Consider the following 18,916-nt stretch of genomic DNA (forward strand, 5'->3'; position numbering starts at 1 on the left):
AGAATTCCAGAGCCAGCCACGCTGAGGGAAAAGGGAGAGGTTTCCAAGCTGAGCCATGCTGGCTCAGGAATTCTGGGAGTTGAAGTCCACGAGTCATAAAAGAGCCAAGGTGGCCTACCCCTGGTCTAGTCTAATGAAAAGAAGGACCAGGGGGTGACATGATAGCAGTCTTCCAATATCTGAGGGTCTGTCACAAAGAAGAGGGAGTCCAGCTATTCTCCAAAGCACCTGAAGGCAGGACAAGAAGCAATGGGCGGAAAATAATCAAGGAGAAAATCAACCTAGAACTAAAGAGAAATTTCCTGACAGTTAGCACCATTAATCAGTGGAACGACTTGCCTTCAGAAGCTGTAAATGCTCCAACACTGGAAGTTTTTAAGAAGAGATTGGAAACCATTTGCCTGAAATTACATAGGGGTTCCTGCTTGAGCAGGGGGTTGGACTAGACCGGGGCTTTTCAACCTTTTCACCCATTGTACCACTTTTAGGATATGGCAATATCCGAGTACCACCAGCCGCCTAGCAAAGTGTCAAAAACTTGATGACATCCCCCCCAAAAAAGGAAAAATGTGATAAAGTACAGGTAGTCCTCAACTTACAACAGTTCGCTTAGTGACTGTTCGAAGTTACAATGGCACTGAAAAAAGTGCCCCCCACGCCACAGCCGAGCAAGACATCTGCCTGCCCATCCGGTGGCGCTCTTCCTCCTGTCCGAGGTTTTCATTGTTGTGAGCATTTCTGTTGAGGATTGGCAGCGGGGGTGGGGTGGAGGGTGTTTTGTTTTTATTCCCCCCGTCTGCTGGGTGGTTGCAGCAGGTTTTGGTCACTTCACATGACCCTGGGACACTGTGACCGTCATAAATATGAATAAGTTGCCAAGCATCTGAATGTAAATCACAAGACCCTGGAGATGCTGCAATATTCCAGCTGATCGGCACTTCTTCTGGGCTCAGCAGAAGCACCAGGATCAGTGCTGCTTTCCAGCTGATTGGTGCTTCTTCAGGGCTCAGCAGAAGCACCAGGATCAGTGCTGCTTTCCAGCTGATCGGCACTTCTTCTGGGCTCAGCAGAAGCACCAGGATCAGTGCTGCTTTCCAGCTGATTGGTGCTTCTTCTGGGCTCAGCAGAAGCACCAGGATCAGTGCTGCTTTCCAGCTGATTGGTGCTTCTTCAGGGCTCAGCAGAAGCACCAGGATCAGCGCCGAGCTCCAGCTGGAGCCTGGCACTGATCCTGGCGTTTCCACTGAGCCCTGACAGCCCCAAAAAAGCGCCGATCAGCTGGAAAGCAGCGCTGATCCTGATGCTTCCGCTGAGCCCTGACAGCCCTGCAGCTCCAGCCATCTCTCGCTCAGGCTTGTGCGGTGCTGCCATCGGTTCAGCTCATTCTTCTCCCCCGCTACCACTTTTCTAGGATGGTCGCGTACCACCTGCCAGGTGCCAATGTACCACAGGTGGTACCCGTACCACTGGTTGAAAAGCCCTGGACTAGAAGACCTCCCTTCTACCCCATTGGGCTGCTGTTCTGCTATTCACCCCAATGCTCTCTTTTTTCCCCCCTCCCACAAGGCTCCTTACCTCTGGCACGACGTCGATGGGCTCCGGAGATGCTTGGAGCTCAGCACCGAGCCTCTCGGGGCTGTTGTCTTCCGTCCGCAGGGCAATGGGCTGGATCTGAAGGGCCGGCGGGGGCAGGATTTTGATCTGCAGGGGGGGCGGGGGCTGCTGGAGGTTGAGGCGCACCTTCTGCTGCAGGGGCGGCTGCTGCATGGCCTGAAGAGGGGGGGGCTGCTGGAGAATGGTGACCGGCTGGGCGGGGGGCTGCTGAGGCATCTGCTGAAGAGGGGGAGGCTGCAGCCGCGGCAGGTGCATGGACGAAGCGGCTGCGGCGGCCGCAGCTAAAACCGAGCGCGTGACGATCTGGGTGGTCCCTGTCCCAGCCTGCAGCTGCCCCAGCTGGATCCCCCGCGAGGTCACCATCGTGGCGGGTATGACCGTCACCACCCCGCCTTGCGACGTGACCGCCAGCGAGGACGGCAGCATCTGTTTGGGAATGATGATCTTGGTGATGCTGGTTTGGCCGGCCGACTGGGGGCCGGCGCTGGAGGTCACCACCACCGTGGGCTGGGTGGGGACGACCGCGGGAGGAGGAGGAGGTGGAGGAGGAGGAGGTGGGCTCTCCAGGGCCGGAGGATTGGCTGGCACCGGGGCCACCGGGGGAGAAGCCGATTCCACAACGGGGGCCGGCGGCTCTGAAGGAGAGGCGATCGGGTCCAGATCCACCGTCTCAACCGTGGTCTGTGGAAGACAAAATCGGCGATACAGTTCAAGAACAGAGCAGAACAGATCTTTCTCCTAAGATCTCAAGAGATGCAGGCACCAAAGTTTCAGGGAGCAAATTGCGAACCTGACATAATTTGACCGGTGGAAACCACACAATGTGTTTGACCCAGTTGACCGAGGTGTGCAAAATATAAAGTTCTAAGTGCTGACAAGAGCAGAACGACAAAATTTGTATAGATTTTTTTTTTTAAAAAACCTGTTTTTATTACTTTCTAAGTAACTCAAGGCAGTGAATATACATGGTACTCTTTCCTCCTCCTGTTTTTTCCACAACCCTGTGAGGTGGGTTAGGCTGAGAGAGAGAGACTGGCTGGCTTTAATGGTTAAGGTGGGACTACAATTCCCAGTCTCTTGGGGATTGGCCTAAAGTCACCCAGCTGGCTTTCGTGGCTTAGATGGGACTAGAATTTCCAGTCTCCTGGCGATTGGCTCAAAGTCATCCAGCTGGCTTTTGTGGCTAAGATGGGACTAGAACTTCCAGTCTCCTGTGACTGGCCCAAAGCCACCCAGCTGACTTTCGTGGCTAAGATGGGACAAGAACTTCCAGTCTCCTGGTGACTGGCCCAAAATCATTCAGCTGGCTTTCGTGGCTAAGATGGGACTAGAACTTCCAGTATCCTGTGACTGGCCCAAAGCCACCCAGCTGACTTTTGTGGCTAAGGTGGGACAAGAACTTCCAGTCTCCTGGTGATTGGCCCAAAATCATTCAGCTGGCTTTCGTGGCTAAGGTGGGACTAGAACTTCCAGTCTCCTGGTGATTGGCCCAAAATCACCCAGCTGGCTTTCGTGGCTTAGATGGGACTAGAACTTCCAGTCTCCTGGTGATTGGCCCAAAATCACCCAGCTGGCTTTCGTGGCTTAAATGGGACTAGAACTTTCAGTCTCCTGGTGATTGGCCCGAAATCACCCAGCCGACTTTTGTGGCTAAGATGGGACTAGAACTTCCAGTCTCCTGGTGATTGGTGAAAGCCACCCAGCTGGCTTTCGTGGCTAAGATGGGACTAGAATTTCCAGTCTCCTGGTGATTGGCTCCAAATCACCCAGCCGGATTTCGTGGCTAAGATGGGACTAGAACTTCCAGTCTCCTGGTGATTGGCGAAAGCCACCCAGCTGGCTCTCATGCCTATGACAGGATTAAAAACTCGTGTTCTCTTGTTTTCTAGTCTGATGCGTAACCATTAGACCTAACCGGCTCTCGGTAGTCTTGTTTACATGAAACTGGACAGTATGAGCCCCTAGTGACAGAGCCCACCCAAACCCCTATCTGTAGCAATCTAGCATTTTTAGCTTTGCATTAAAAGGGGGCACGGCAGATGGAGTGGTTGGAATGCTGGACAGGTTAGCCAGCCCACATTCGAGGACTGCTGTGGAACAGGGTTGAGCGCCCGTCATTCCCTCCAGCTCCTTGACAGGGACATGAAAGGAGCCCCCACAGGCATCCCCAGGGCAACGGGGATGTCGCCAGCTAATCCTTTCAACCTGGAAGCACCTCGATGCTTCTGACTCAAGTGCAAAAAAAAAAAAAAGCTTTACACTTATTAGCCCGCAAACCTCGAGTAACAGCCCGGGGTTGGCTTCCTATTCTCTGGGTACACAAGTTTGTATTATCCACCCTTGAGTGAGCTACTTCTACCTTAAATTCTCAAGCATTACGCAAAACAGGGACGCCTCATTGAAGCTCTTTAGCTTACCCCAAACTACTTATTTTTCTCTTTCGATCGACATCAAACAGAAAGAGGAACAAATGTCAAGAGGGAAGAATCTTAGAGCAGGGGGACCGACCGCCAAACCTTTTGATGTCCCCTTTCATGTTTGCAACAGCAATCCTCAGCAGTCTGCAAGCCGAGACAGGGCAGCGGTAAAGGTGCTGGCCTAGAAACCAGGAGACGGTGAGTTCTAGTCCTGCTTTAGGCATGAAAATTGACTGGGTGACCATGGGCCAATCACCAGGGGAGATTGTGAGTTCTAGTCCCGCCTTAGGCATGAAAGCTAATTGGGAGACCTTGGACCACCAGGGGATTGTGAGTTCTAGTCCTGCCTTAGGCGTGAAAGCCGGTTAGGTGACCTTGGACCAATCACCAGGAGACTGGAAGTTCTAGCCCCGCCTTAGGCGTGCAAGCCAGCTGGGTGACTTTGGGCCGGTCCCTCTCTCTTCAGTCCAACTTTTACCCCATAGGGTGGTGATTGTGGGGAAAAAGGAGGAGTTATGTGTATTCTCTCTGCCTTGAATTACTTATAAAAATAATAAAGGCAGGATAAAAATCTAATAAATACGTTCTCCTTCAAGCCAGGCTGTTTTTTTTTTTTTTAAATTAAAGCACAGAGGTTATGAAATGAGAGACATTGTTTGCATCTTCCTTGCATCTGTGGGCCATCACAAGTGATGGGATGCTTTGGCATCCTTTCAACCTTAGGACCAAAGCCACAAACTTCCTCTAACCCAGGGCTTTTCAACCTTTTCACCCATTGTACCACTTTTAGGATATGGCAACATCCGAGTACCACCAGTCACCTAGCAAAGTGTCAAAAACTTGATGACCCCCCCAAAAAAGGAAAAAAGTGATAAAGTACAGGTAGTCCTCGACTTATAACAGTTCGCTTAGTGCCTGTTCGAAGTTACAATGGCACTGAAAAAAGTGCCCCCCAAGCCACAGCCGAGCAAGACACCTGCCTGCCCACCCGGCCTCGCTCTTCCTCCTGTCCGAGGTTTCCATTGTTGTGAGCATTTCTGTTGAGGATTGGCAGTGGGTGTGGGGTGGGGGGATGTTTGGTTTTTATTCCCCCCCGTCTGCTGGGTGGTTGCAGCAGGTTTCGGTCACTTCACATGACCTGGGACACTGTGACTGTCATAAATATGAATCAGTTGCCAAGCAACTGAATGTAAATCACAAGACCCTGGAGATGCTGCAACATTCCAGCTGATCGGCGCTTCTTCTGGGCTCAGCAGAAGCGCCAGGATCAGCGCCAAGCTCCAGCTGNCCAGCTGGCTTTCGTGGCTAAGATGGGACTAGAACTTCCAGTCTCCTGGTGATTGGCCCAAAATCACCCAGCTGGCTTTCGTGGCTAAGATGGGACTAGAACTTCCAGTCTCCTGGTGATTGGCCCAAAATCACCCAGCTGGCTTTCGTGGCTAAGATGGGACTAGAACTTCCAGTCTCCTGGTGATTGGCCCAAAATCACCCAGCTGGCTTTCGTGGCTAAGATGGGACTAGAACTTCCAGTCTCCTGGTGATTGGCCCCAAATCACCCAGCTGGCTTTCGTGGCTAAGATGGGACTAGAACTTCCAGTCTCCTGGTGATTGGCCCCAAATCACCCAGCTGGCTTTCGTGGCTAAGATGGGACTAGAACTTCCAGTCTCCTGGTGATTGGCCCAAAATCACCCAGCCGGCTTTCGTGGCTAAGATGGGACTAGAATTTCTAGTCTCCTGGTGATTGGCCCCAAATCACCCAGCCGGATTTCGTGGCTAAGATGGGACTAGAACTTCCAGTCTCCTGGTGATTGGCCCCAAATCACCCAGCTGGCTCTCATGCCTATGACAGGATTAAAAACTCCTGTTCTCTTGGTTTCTAGTCTGATGCGTAACCATTAGACCTAACCGGCTCTCGGTAGTCTTGTTTACATGAAACAGGACAGTATGAGCCCCTAGTGACAGAGCCCACCCAAACCCCTATCTGTAGCAATCTAGCATTTTTAGCTTTGCATTAAAAGGAGCACGGCGGATGGAGTGGTTGGAATGCTGGACAGGTTAGCCAGCCCGCATTCGAGGACTGCTGTGGAGCAGGGTTGAGCGCCCGTCATTCGCTCCAGCTCCTTGACAGGGACATGAAAGGAGCCCCCACAGGCATCCCCAGGGCAACGGTGATGTCGCCAGCTAATCCTTTCAACCTGGAAGCACCTCGATGCTTCTGACTCAAGTGCAAAAAAAAAAAAAAGCTTTACACTTTTCAGCCCGCAAACCTCGAGTAACAGCCCGGCGTTGGCTTCCTATTCTCTGGGTACACAAGTTTGTATTATCCACCCTTGAGTGAGCTACTTGTACCTTAAATTCTCAAGCATTAGGCAAAACAGGAAAGCCTCATTGAAGCTCTTTAGCTTACCCCAAACTACTTATTTTTCTCTTTCGATCGACATCAAACAGAAAGAGGAACAAATGTCAAGAGGGAAGAATCTTAGAGCAGGGGGACCGACCGCCAAACCTTTTGATATCCCCTTTCATGTTTGCAACAGCAATCCTCAGCAGTCTGCAAGCCGAGACAGGGCAGCGGTAAAGGTGCTGGCCTAGAAACCAGGAGACGGTGAGTTCTAGTCCTGCTTTAGGCATGAAAATTGGCTGGGTGACCATGGGCCAATCACCAGGGGAGATTGTGAGTTCTAGTCCCGCCTTAGGCATGAAAGCTAATTGGGAGACCTTGGACCACCAGGGGATTGTGAGTTCTAGTCCTGCCTTAGGCGTGAAAGCCGGTTAGGTGACCTTGGACCAATCACCAGGAGACTGGAAGTTCTAGCCCCGCCTTAGGCGTGCAAGCCAGCTGGGTGACTTTGGGCCGGTCCCTCTCTCTTCAGTCCAACTTTTACCCCATAGGGTGGTGATTGTGGGGGAAAAGGAGGAGTTATGTGTATTCTCTCTGCCTTGAATTACTTATAAAAATAATAAAGGCAGGATAAAAATCTAATAAATACGTTCTCCTTCAAGCCAGGCTGTTTTTTTTTTTAAAAAAATTAAAGCACAGAGGTTATGAAATGAGAGACATTGTTTGCATCTTCCTTGCATCTGTGGTCCATCACAAGCAATGGGATGCTTTGGCATCCTTTCCACCTTAGGACCAAAGCCACAAATTTCCTCTAACCCAGGGCTCTTCAACCTTTTCACCCATTGTACCACTTTTAGGATATGGCAACATCCGAGTACCACCCGTCGCCTAGCAAAGTGTCAAAAACTTGATGACCCCCCCCAAAAAAGGAAAAAAGTGATAAAGTACAGGTAGTCCTCAACTTACAACTGTTCGCTTAGTGCCTGTTCGAAGTTACAATGGCACTGAAAAAAGTGCCCCCCAAGCCACAGCCGAGCAAGACACCTGCCTGCCCGCCCGGCCGCGCTCTTCCTCCTGTCCGAGGTTTTCATTGTTGTGAGCGTTTCTGTTGAGGATTGGCAGTGGGGGTGGGGTGGGGGGATGTTTGGTTTTTATTCCCCCCCCCCCCCGTCTGCTGGGTGGTTGCAGCAGGTTTCGGTCACTTCACATGACCTGGGACACTGTGACTGTCATAAATATGAATCAGTTGCCAAGCAACTGAATGTAAATCACAAGACCCTGGAGATGCTGCAACATTCCAGCTGATCGGCGCTTCTTCTGGGCTCAGCAGAAGCGCCAGGATCAGCGCCAAGCTCCAGCTGGAGCCTGGCACTGATCCTGGCGCTTCCGCTGAGCCCTGACAGCCCTGTAGCGCCAACCATCTCTCACTCAGGCTTGTGTGGTGCTGCCACTGGTTCAGCTCATTCCCCTCCCACTGCCCCTTTTCTAGGATGGTCGCGTACCATCTACCAGGTGCCAATCTACCACAGGTGGTATCCGTATCACTGGTTGAAAAGCCCTGCTCTAACCATCCCTTCTCAGAAAAAGGTCATTTAATGACCGAAAGCCTCTCTGCGCTGTTACCAATTACAAGCTTCCAGCTTCCGCTTGTTAACTAGCATCAGGAAGAGCATAAGGCCCTTTCCTGTTGAAATACTAGAGAGGCGCCACTTGTCAGCAAAGGCAGTTCAGGGCAAATGACATCTCTGGTTTTTTTCCTCTTCCTGTCTTCTCTGGAAGGCGAGTAGAATAAGGGACAGGTGTCAGTGGAGCAAGGATGGGGAAAGAGCAGGAAGTCATGTCCCCTTACTTGGCACTCTTGGTTGTCCCGATAGGCAGCTAGCGCTTTCAAATATTCTTTCTTGGCGGCTTCCGTTTTCCGCTTGTAGACCTACGAGAGGAGAGATGGGAATTACAAAGCAGGCTGGGTCTCCGTTTCAAGTGTTCATTATCACAGACATGTCAAACACAAGGCCCGGGGGCCGGATGCAGCTCGCGAAGTGGTTTCATGTGGCCCGCAAAGCCATCCTGGAAACAGTGAGGGAACGGCCCCCGCTGCCTTGGCCCTGGCCCAGGCCCAGGCCGGCCGGGAGCCAATGTACAATTTTGTGATGGCCATCTATGCTGAAACGCATTCAGTCTTAGCTCCACAAGGCCGTCTGGAAACAGCGAGGAACCGCCCCCTGGGTGCATGCTGGGGAGGTGTCACCCTTTGTGAGGAATGAAGAAATGGACCATCGCCTGGAAGTGTCCAGCAAATGGCCCTCGCCTACTTCACATATCCGGCTTGATGGGCTCCGGTGGAGAGGTTTTAGCAGGCAGTGAGGCTCTTCCAGTGGACCATGCCTTGGCGCTTGCCCTGGTCCCACCCCCTTCTGCCAGAGACCCTCAGATGTGTCCCACTCCTGCCCAGGCCCCCACAGGCACCCTTGACGCAAACGATGTAGAGCTGGCCATGCCCACCCAGTAGGCCACACCCACTCCATCCACGCCCACCCAGTAGGTCGCATCCACTCTGGCCACACACACCCCGAGGGCAACCGCAATGCCGATGCGGCCCTCAATGAAATTGAGTTTGACACCCCTGACTTAGCAGAAAGAAGGATTTTAAAAAACACAGTTACTCCCTTGCCTGCAGTCATTGATGTAGAAAAGGGCTTGGTTTGGACCGCTTAGAAATGGGGTTCGGCATTTAGGGGAGCAAAGGAAGCAGGTGTGGGAACGAGACTTCTCTGGGCTCTTCCCTTCAGGCTTGGCACTACATTTCCCAGCATTCCTCGCAATTTGTCTCTGTTGCCTGGCTCACCCTAATACAGTATCTCTCAACCTCAGCAGCTTTTAAGATGGGTGGACTTCAACTCCCAGAATTCCCCAGCCAGCATATGGAATACTGAAAGTTGAAGTTGACGAGGTTGGGAAGCACAGCCTCGTAGCGTAGATAGGCCTTGATTTACAATCACAATGGAGCCCAACATTTCTGTTGCTAAGCGAGACATTTGGGTTCTGCCCCATTTTTACGATTTTTCTTGCCACAGTTCTATAAGTGAATCATTGAGATGTATAAGTGAATCATTGCAGCTGTTAAGCTAGTAATACGCCTGTTCAGTCAAACTGGCTTCCCCGTTGACTTTTGTTTGTTAGACGGTCGCAAAAGGGGATCTCATGATCCGGCACACTGCAACCCGTCATAAATATGAACCGGTTGTCAAGTGTCTGAAGTTTGATCATGTGACCATGACAGCTGTAAATGTGAAAAACAGTTGTAAGTCACTTTTTTTTTCCCCCAGTGCCACTGTAACTTTGAAAGGCCACTAAACTAATGATTGTAAGTCAAGGACTATCTATATACTGCACCGTACAATTTAATAGGAAATGGCTCAGATTTCATCTGAGGCAAGTCCATTATTAACCTGGAAAGCTTCTGGTCCACTCAGAGCAGCACTGATTAGTGCTCCAGAGGCACTGATAAAAGATCATTTAATTGAAATGGATCAATGACCCTCCAAAGAAGACAAAAAGCTAAAAGGGTTCCGGATTAATCAATCAGATTTTTTTTTAAAGGAATGGCTTTAGAAAGTAGCCAGGGTTAACCAGGTGGCTGCCTCCACTGTGTTGTGCGTGGGGAAGTGACATCCATCAATCAAGAGCAGAACACAAGCGCCTGTCTCTGGAAGTTCCCATTTGTTTGCACCAGCCTCTGTTCCAGTGTTTAAGACATGTGGATTTAAATCCAGAATTCCCCAGCCAGCATATGCTGGGAGTTGAAGTCCACACGTCTTAAAGATGCCAAAGTCTGTGACTCTCCAGCTCAAAAAGAGCCGAGCGCTAAGAAAAACCCACTACTTTAGTATCAATGATGCTCAATGCATCACACGGAACTCGGATCAGACTTTAAGGAGGAAGACTTCATGTGTTCATCTCCCAAGAGATTATTTCACATACACACATCTTTATAAAGAATCCCATCGTGCCATCTTACCCAACCTCTGCCATTTTAGGAGGTTGTGAATTTCAATTCCCAGAATTCTGCTGGCTGGGGTATTCTGGGAGTTGCACACATCTTAAAATGGCTAAGATTGGAAAACATTGCTCATTGTTGTCTGCTGCTCTTGAAGGGCCAGCTTCCTCAACTTGTTCCCCACCAAGCATCAACTTAGTTGATCAACGTAATTGATTTTTCTAGCACAACTTCCGTGCAAGATGTTTGGAGGTGAAAACTGGCGAATGCAGACTGACTCTTTCTTCCAGGGCTCCAGCTGGAATCTCTGGGGTGCTGTCCTTGGTGCTGAAGTTTGGAGATGGGTGTGGTGTGTCCCACCCCCTACAACCCCTCAATGCAACAAACCCTTTGAGACGTACTTGCTTCTGTTCCTCTCCCAAGCTGTCCCACATCGAGGCGACAATCTTGGAGACCTCGCCGAAGGTGGCTTTGGGATTCTGCCCCTTAATGGCCGCCTGGGTGTCCCGAAAAAAGAGGGCGTAGGCAGAAACGGGTTTCTGGGGCTCATTGGGATCTTTCTTTTTTTTCTGCTTCTTGGGTGGTTTCTGCTTCTTCCCGATCTCCAGCACAACCGCGGGTGCTGCAACAGGCGGTGGCGCCACCAAAGCAGGTGGGGCTGGTTTGGCGATAGAAACTTGCTATGGGACAGAGATGAACAAGGTCAGACATGCAGAAATGCCCTAGGCTGCATTAACAGAGGGACAGAATCAAGATCACGTGAAGTGTTAATACCACGTTATAAGGCCCGAGTAAGGCCACACTCGGAATACTGCATTGTCAGAGGAAAAACTCATTAAAGGCAAGAGAAAGCACACCAGAAACATCTCACTGTAGGATCCGGAGGTTTATTGGAATTTAGAACACACAATAAGTACATACCTGTCATAACCCATTGCAAGGAGGGCCAACCGTACAACCGGTCAAAGAGGGACGGCTTGTGCCCGATTGGCCCCGACGGTCAACTCTACAACAAATCTGACTGCAGCCATCTTAGTCATTCTAGGTTGCCACGAGAAAGGGAGGGGTGTGTGTGGAGATTCTTTGCTAGTCTAAACAATTTATTGTCCTGTGGGAACCAAGGTTGCTCCTTTCTCCAGGTGTAGAGGCTGGGCATTTTGTTAGAAAGGCCACCAAGCTATTCTATTGGGAAATGTAGCTGACAGCATAGCTTTGGGGTGGGAGGTTTAACTTTGTAATAGTGTGACTCTTTGGAGGGAATTTCAGACTTGGATTCACTTTTGATCATGCCGATACTACGTAGCCAATAAACATGTTCTCTGAGGAAACCTTTAGCCTCGGAGTTCTGATGTACTTGGTCTCGTCTATCGGAACCTTGACCCCTACCCTCTTTGAGTGCCACCCTTTTCTACCTTCAAACCACAACCCCATATTTCTGGGGTTCTGGGGTGACAACAGTAATTGCACTAGTTCCTTGTCCTTACCACAACTTTCCACACTACCATTTTGATATATACTGTTGCAAAAGGCAAAAGGTGTCCTGTTGCAAGGGTAGTTCCTCAATTCTCACACTTCCTGGTTCCTTATTGTATGCAGATGCAAGCACTATGGTCTACAGAAGGCCACAGTTCAAACTTAGGTTAAGTATCACTCGGCAAGCTCAGGCTTTTACTTGATCAACAAGTTCTTTGGTGGTTAGCAACTTCTAATCTATCAAGGGAACGTTGAACCAGATATACGAGACATTAATAGAATTTATTTTCTCACAGCATCCAATTTTGGTCACCATGTTATAAAAAAGACGTTGAGACTCTGGAAAGAGTGCAGAGAAGAACAACAAAGATGATTAGGGGACTGGAGGCTAAAACATTCAAAGAACGGTTATAGGAAGTGGGTGTGTCTAGTCTAATGAAAAGAAGGACTAGGGGTGACATGATAGCAGTGTTCCAATATCTAAAGGGCTGCCACAAAGAAAAGGGGGTCAATCTGTTCTCCAAAGCACCTGAAGGCAAGTCAAGAAGCAATGGATGGAAACTCATCAAGAGAAGCAACCTAGAACTAAGGAGAAATTTCTTGACAGTGAGAACAATTAATCAGTGGAATGTCTTGCCTCCAGAAGTTGTGGGTGGTCCAACACTGGAAGTTTTTAAGAAGAGATCGGACAACCATTTGTCTGAAATGGTATAATCTTTCTTGTCTGAGCAGGGGGTTGGACTAGAAGACCTCCATGGTCCCTTGCAACTATTATTCTGTATTCAGAAAGAGCTGCACAGAGCAGAGATGCAGGTTATGCCTGTGGGCAGGTGGAACAGAGTTTATTCTCATTTGCACCAGCCTTTATTCCAGTGTTTCTATCCTTGGCAACGTTAAGATGTGTGGACCTCAACTCCTAGAATTCCCCAGCCAGCATATGCTGGGAGTTGAAGTCCACATGTCATAAAGTTGCCAAACTGCTCTATTCTAACTTTTTCTGAGGTCCCACTTACTTACGTGAACCGAAGAAGCTTCTTGGACGAGGAGTGAAATGTTTTCAAAGAAAAAAACTAAGAAAGTTCAGTTGCTTTTTTGAAAAAGCACTTTTGGGACAACCATGACTAGGACAATTGAGAATTATCTATAGACAGCAGCAGGGCTGTTTCAAAAGCTACACAGGGCTGGGCATCACCTGTGTAAGAATGAGGTGGGGTTTGCAATGATGATGTTACCTAGTTGGGTAATGAAATGTCTGCAAGAAAACAGCCAAGCTCAAAGAGCACTGAGTACCCCCCGGAATTCTCCACATCTCAACAGCCCGCCCGTCAAAACTAACCCGCCTGATTTCTTCTGGCTCCTCCTCCTGCAGAGAATTGGCGGGTGAAGGGGCGGGTGTAAGCCGCTCCTCGGGAGATTGGGCCGTGGGAGGCAGGATCGAAGTTCCTCCCAGGCTGAGTCCCAGCTGAGAGCTCAGCTCTGATTGGTCGATGGTGGTCAGCTGCCCATGCCCCATGAGGCCAGTGCTGATGTCTGTCATAGGCACGTCAATGGTGACAGGTGGATTGGCGCTGTACTGGGTTCCCATGGGGTGATCCAAATCCTAGGAAAAAAAAAGGGTAAAGTTAGATTTAGAACACAGACGATCACTGTGGGGCCATCTCTGCTATGCAGCCAGGTGCCATTTTAGTTTAGTTTTCAGCCGTTCACGCCTCTGCTCTGCAGACTCAACCTGATTGTGTTATTTTCCTCAAACACACCAGCAGGATTCCCTATCACAGGTAGTCCTCGGGCTACGAGTGTTATGGAGCCTGCCCATTCCATTCGTAACTCGAAAACTCGTGGGAGTGAATCTCGTACCACAAACGAGATCACTCCCTTGCTCGTTAAGACGCACGTGGCTCGTTAAGTGAACATGAGGTATCTCGGGGAAGGCCATGGAGGGCCTAGTGATGGAACAGGCCCACAAGGCCTTCCTGACCCATTAAGATACCTCATGCTTCTCCCTCCCTTCTTGCCGCACTGGTTTCATGTGGCCCGCGAAGCCATCCTGGAAACAGCGAGGGAACGGCCCCCGCTGCCTTGGCCCTGGCATGCCAATGTACAATTTTGTGGTGGCCATCTATGCTGAAACGCATTCAGTCTTAGCTCCACAAGGCTGTCTAGAAACAGCGAGGAACCAGCCCCTGCTGTGTCGGCCCCGCCCCCTGGGTGCATGCTGGAGAGGTGTCACCCTTTGTGAGGAATGAAGAAATGGACCGTGCCTTGGCGCTTGCCCTGGTCCCACCCCCTTCTGCCAGAGACCCTCACATCTGTCCCACTCCTGCCCAGGCCCCCACAGGCACCCTTGACGCGAACGATGGAGAGCTGGCCATGCCCACCCAGCAGGCCACACCCACTCCATCCACGCCCACCCAGTAGGCCGCACCCACCCGGCCCCCCGAGGGCAACCGCAATGTTGATGCGGCCCTCAATGAAATTGAGTTTGACACCCCTGCAATAGGCTGACTCTGCAAACCGCTTAGAGAGGGCTGTAAAGCATTGTGAATAAGCGGAATATAAGTCTAAGTGCTGTTGCTGTTGCTGTCTGCCAGCCTTTTCCTCCAGCTACTTACTGGGACCCACTGAGGACCAACTCTCTGCCTGTCAAAGGCCATCTCATAGCAGGACCTCAAAAATGGGCCCTCACAATTATCTCATTGTTCTCAATGTCCTCCCTGCCAAACTGAAGGGCTGATTTTTTTTCTTTTTCATTAGCTTTGAGGAAGGACTGAAAAATGCCCCCTTTAAACTCTTAATTTAACCGTTTTTAGCAATAGCAATAGCACTTAAGCCTTACATACTGCTTCATATTGCTTTACAGTCCTCTCCAAGCGGTTTACAGAGTCAGCCTATTTGCCCCCAACAATCTGGGTCCTCGTATTACCGACCTCCGAAGGATGGAAGGCCGAGTCAACCGTGAGCCGGTCAGAATCGAACTGCTGGCAGTAGACAGAGTTTGCCTGCAATGCTGCATTCTAACCACTGGGAGGGAAGGGGGAAACAAAATGGCTGGCAGGCAGGCAGGCAGGCAGGCAGGCAGGCAGGGAAGGGAAGGGAAGGGAAGGGAAGGGAGGAAGGAAGGAAGGAAGGAAGGAAGGAAGGAAGGAAGGAAGGAAGGAAGGAAGGAAGGAAGGAGGGAGGGAGGGCAGCAGCAATAGCACTTAAACTTATATACTGCTTCACAGTGCTTTATGATGCTGCTGAAAGATGGTGGTAATCAGCATTTTCAATAGCTTTCGTAAGTAAATAAACTGCTGTCGAATCGGCAACAGAGAACCACCTTCCCTTTCCACTTGTTCCACCTCTCCAAACCCTGTTCTGATGATGTTTGGCTTACCATGGTTAGCCCACCGCTGAGCAGCCCGCCCCCTTGCTCCATAAGGCCATGGCTAATGCCCACAGGTATGTCAAGGGCCTGAACCCCATACTGGGCCGAGAAAGTGGCATCGGGGGCAGTCACGGGGTCACCCAAGTCCTCAAAGTGCCCAACCACATCGGAAACAGCCAAGGAAGGGTCAGCGTCCAGCGCGATGGGTGGAATCTCAAACTCTTCGTCGCCCAGACTTGGCGTGTGGAAAGTCTGCACGAGGCAAAAAAAAGAAAAGAGAAGGAAGAAAGTTTAATTCAAGCCGTATTAGGTTGCTCACCTAGCTGCCTTGCCTACTGTGCTAAGAGAATCCCCCTGGACTTTTGAGGGGAAAAAAGGGGGTGTCAAGCATGAAACCTTAGCCTGTGCTTTTCAACTTGACTTTAGATAAAGGGGGGGGGAGGTGTTATTCTCAAGTGGGTAGATGGGAGAAACGAAACTTCTTCGATTCAGCTACAGACCATGGGAGCATGAAGCCTTGTCAAGGACACCGGAACAACGTGGGGGTATAATAATAATAATAATAATAATAATAATAATAATAATAATAATAATAATAATAATAATAATAATAATAATAATAATAATAATAATAATAATAATAATAAAAAAAAAGTTGGAAGGGACCTTGGAGGTCATCGAGTACAACCCCCTGCTCAGGCAGGAACCCTACACCATTTCAGACAAATGGCTGTCCAGTCTCTTCTTAAAAACCTCCAGTGTTGGAGCATTCACCGCTTCTGGAGGCAGGTGGTTCCACTGGTTAATTGTTCTCACTGTCAGGAAGTTTCTCCTTAGTTCTAGGTTGCTTCTCTCCTTGATTAGTTTCCATCCGTTGCTTCTTGTCCTGCCTTCAGGTGCTTTGGAGAATAGCTTGACTCCCTCTTCTTTGGGGCAGCCCCTGAGATATTGGAACACTGCTATCATGTCCCCCCTCGTCCTTCTCTCCGTTCCTTATATGTTTTAGCCTCCAGTCCCCTAATCATCTTTAGTTGGGAAAACTATTGTTTTAAGTCTGTGAATTGGTGTGGGAACCTCTGAATTAGTTTTACTCTGAAATAACAACGCAGTGTATTCAATAAACCGGAAGTTTTGGGGAAACGGATTTAATCTTGAGTTTTATTTGGAGTCTCGAGTTGGATGTTGACAGGGGGGTTTCATCTGAAAGCTGATTTTTTTTAAAAAAGTAAAATAAAAGTCAAGCTGGAGACTTCAGGGAAGCACCCAGAGTTGTTGAAGAGTCGGGCAACATTCATGTATTATTGTTATTGTTATTATTATAGTCCTCAACGTACGACTGCAACTAGGATTGAGATTTTGGTCACTAAGCAATGCATTTTTAAGTGAATCACACCCTATCTTGCTCAAGTTGTTAAGCAAATCGCACCATCGTTAAATGAATTTGACTTCCCCCACTGTCAAAAGTAGCCGGGGGGGGTTGTAAACGATGATCATGTGACACTGCAACCAGCGTAAATACAGGTTGGTTGCCAAGCAACGCAATTTTGATGATATGACTAGGGGGATATTGCGAAAGCCGCAAATCACTTTTTCAGGGCCATAACTTCAAGCAGTCGTTAAATGAACGGTCATAAATCGAGGACTGGCAGTATTATTATTTACATTTTATTATGCTATCCCAGAAAGCTGGACCTGCCCGGTGTGCAACGGCCAATGAAAACACGCACCAAAGTGGAGATTACAAAAGTGTTTACTCTGTTCAGAAGAAGGACACAGAGGGATGTAGGCCTATGGAAAGACCACACCTTAAACCAGTGTTTGTGAACCTGGACAACTTTCGGACCTGTGGACTTCAACTCCCAGAATTCCCCAGCCAGCTGGCTGGGGAATTCTGGGAGTTGAAGTCCACAGGTCCGAAAGTTGCCCAGGTTCACAAACACTGCCTTAAACTATATATTTTGATAGGTTTACTTGCTCGCAAGACCCATAAGCCATTCCCTAGGCCAGGGGTAGGCAACCTTGGCTCTTTTATGACTGGTGGACTTCAACTCCCAGAATTCCTGAGCCAGCATGGCTGGCTCAGGAATTCTGGGAGTTGAAGACCACCAGTCATAAAAGAGCCAAGGTTGCCTACCCCTGCCCTAGGCCTAGGACCACCCAAAAGACCAACCCACCTTTATTCCCTATATTCATCCAATCGTATGCCTGTTACCATCAACGTGTGAAATTCGGCATTTTATAGAATCTACAGAATGCCAAAAAAAAAAGAGACGTCAAAGTATGAAAAGCGTAGTATTTTCACACTTTTCCTAGTCATTCTTTGCAATGCCAAAAGGGGGTCAACGGCAAAGTATAAAATATTCCTGCTAAAATGCCATTCTAGCCTTCCTTGTGGTAACAAGTAGGTCAATGCTGATCTATTTCTCTTGGTTCTTTTTTTTTTCAGTAAGAAAGTCCTGTACTTTATTTTGCATTGCTTCTTTCATTTTCATATGTCTTTTTATATATATATACATACAGGGATAGCGTTAGAGTTAAGGTTAACCTGAGCCCTAACCATTTTCAGGACTCTCTCTTCATACTTTATCTAAATAGTTCTTGTCATTCTGCTTAATTATATTATATACAATGCCTATAGAAAGCATACAGCATATTAAAATAACACAGACATTTAACAGAATAACAGAGTTGGAGGGAAACCTGGAGGTCTTCAAGTCCAACCTCCTGCTCAAGCAGGAAACCCTATAATATTTCAGACAAATGATTGTCCAAATCTCGTCTTAAAAACCTCCAATGATGGAGCACCCACAACTTCCGGAGGCAAGCCGTTCCACTGATTAATTGTTCCGACTCTCAGGAAATTTCTCCTTAGTTCTAGGTTGCTTCTCTCCTTGATTAGTTTCCATCCATTGCTTCTTGTCCTGTGCTTTGGAAAATAGCCTGACCCCCTCTTTTTTGTGGCAGCCCCTGAGATATTGGAACACTGCTATCATGTCACCCCTAGTCTGCCTTTTCATTAGACTAGACATACCCAATTCCTGCAACTGTTTTTCATACGTTTTAGCCTTTAGCCTAAAAACCTCATGCATTCTATAGATTTCCTAGGCATTCTACACAATGCCAGCTTTTCACACATTGCACATATATATTTGTGCATAATCATCATTTACAATATGTATGTATGTATGTATGTATGTATGTATGTATGTATGTATGTTTTCATAGATTTTCACGGGTACAGGTATGCAGGTCTTGGCGTATTCGGGTCTTTTCCCGTGTAAGATTGAGAGTATCTTGGCGACGTTTCGACGAGGTCCCACTCGTCATCTTCAGGCTGGGGTCTTCGGCTTCGTGCTTGTGCGAGTAAACGCTTACTCGCACAAGCTTACTCGCACAAGAACGAAGCCGAAGACCCCAGACTGAAGATGACAAGTGGGACCTCGTCAAAACGTCGCCAAGATACTCTCAATCTTACACGGGAAAAGACCCCAATAAGCCAAGACCTGCATGCATGTGTGTGTGTGTGTGTGTGTGTGTCTGTGTGTCTGTCTGTCTGTCTTTAATATGTTTAAATATTGGAATCCCAGGTATGGACATTTAAAGTCAGTAAAATAAAATGATGAGCTCCGGGATGTAAGAAAAAAGGCTTCTTTATTGCTAAACTTATTGCCATACTGTAACCGTTTTTAACTGTTATGTAAATGTA

The 18,916-nt window shown here is 48.7% G+C and overlaps 1 protein-coding gene across 1 annotated transcript in view; it reads right to left on the reverse strand.

Moving 5' to 3' along the window:
* Window positions 1–18,916, reverse strand: part of TOX4 (TOX high mobility group box family member 4) — a 37,119-nt gene that overhangs the window by 5,346 nt on the left and 12,857 nt on the right. The window contains exons 3-7 of the mRNA XM_015815010.1: window positions 15,220–15,462; window positions 13,176–13,443; window positions 10,772–10,992; window positions 8,223–8,303; window positions 1,576–2,295 (exon numbers count right to left, since the gene is read on the reverse strand). Of these exons, the coding sequence (XP_015670496.1) occupies window positions 1,576–2,295; window positions 8,223–8,303; window positions 10,772–10,992; window positions 13,176–13,443; window positions 15,220–15,462 (1,533 nt within the window). The remainder of the gene's footprint in view (window positions 1–1,575; window positions 2,296–8,222; window positions 8,304–10,771; window positions 10,993–13,175; window positions 13,444–15,219; window positions 15,463–18,916) is intronic.

The sequence above is a fragment of the Protobothrops mucrosquamatus genome, unplaced genomic scaffold (genome assembly GCF_001527695.2).
Source record: "Protobothrops mucrosquamatus isolate PMUCROS unplaced genomic scaffold, P.Mucros_1.0 scaffold_98, whole genome shotgun sequence".
NCBI classification, from domain to species: Eukaryota; Metazoa; Chordata; class Lepidosauria; order Squamata; family Viperidae; genus Protobothrops; species Protobothrops mucrosquamatus.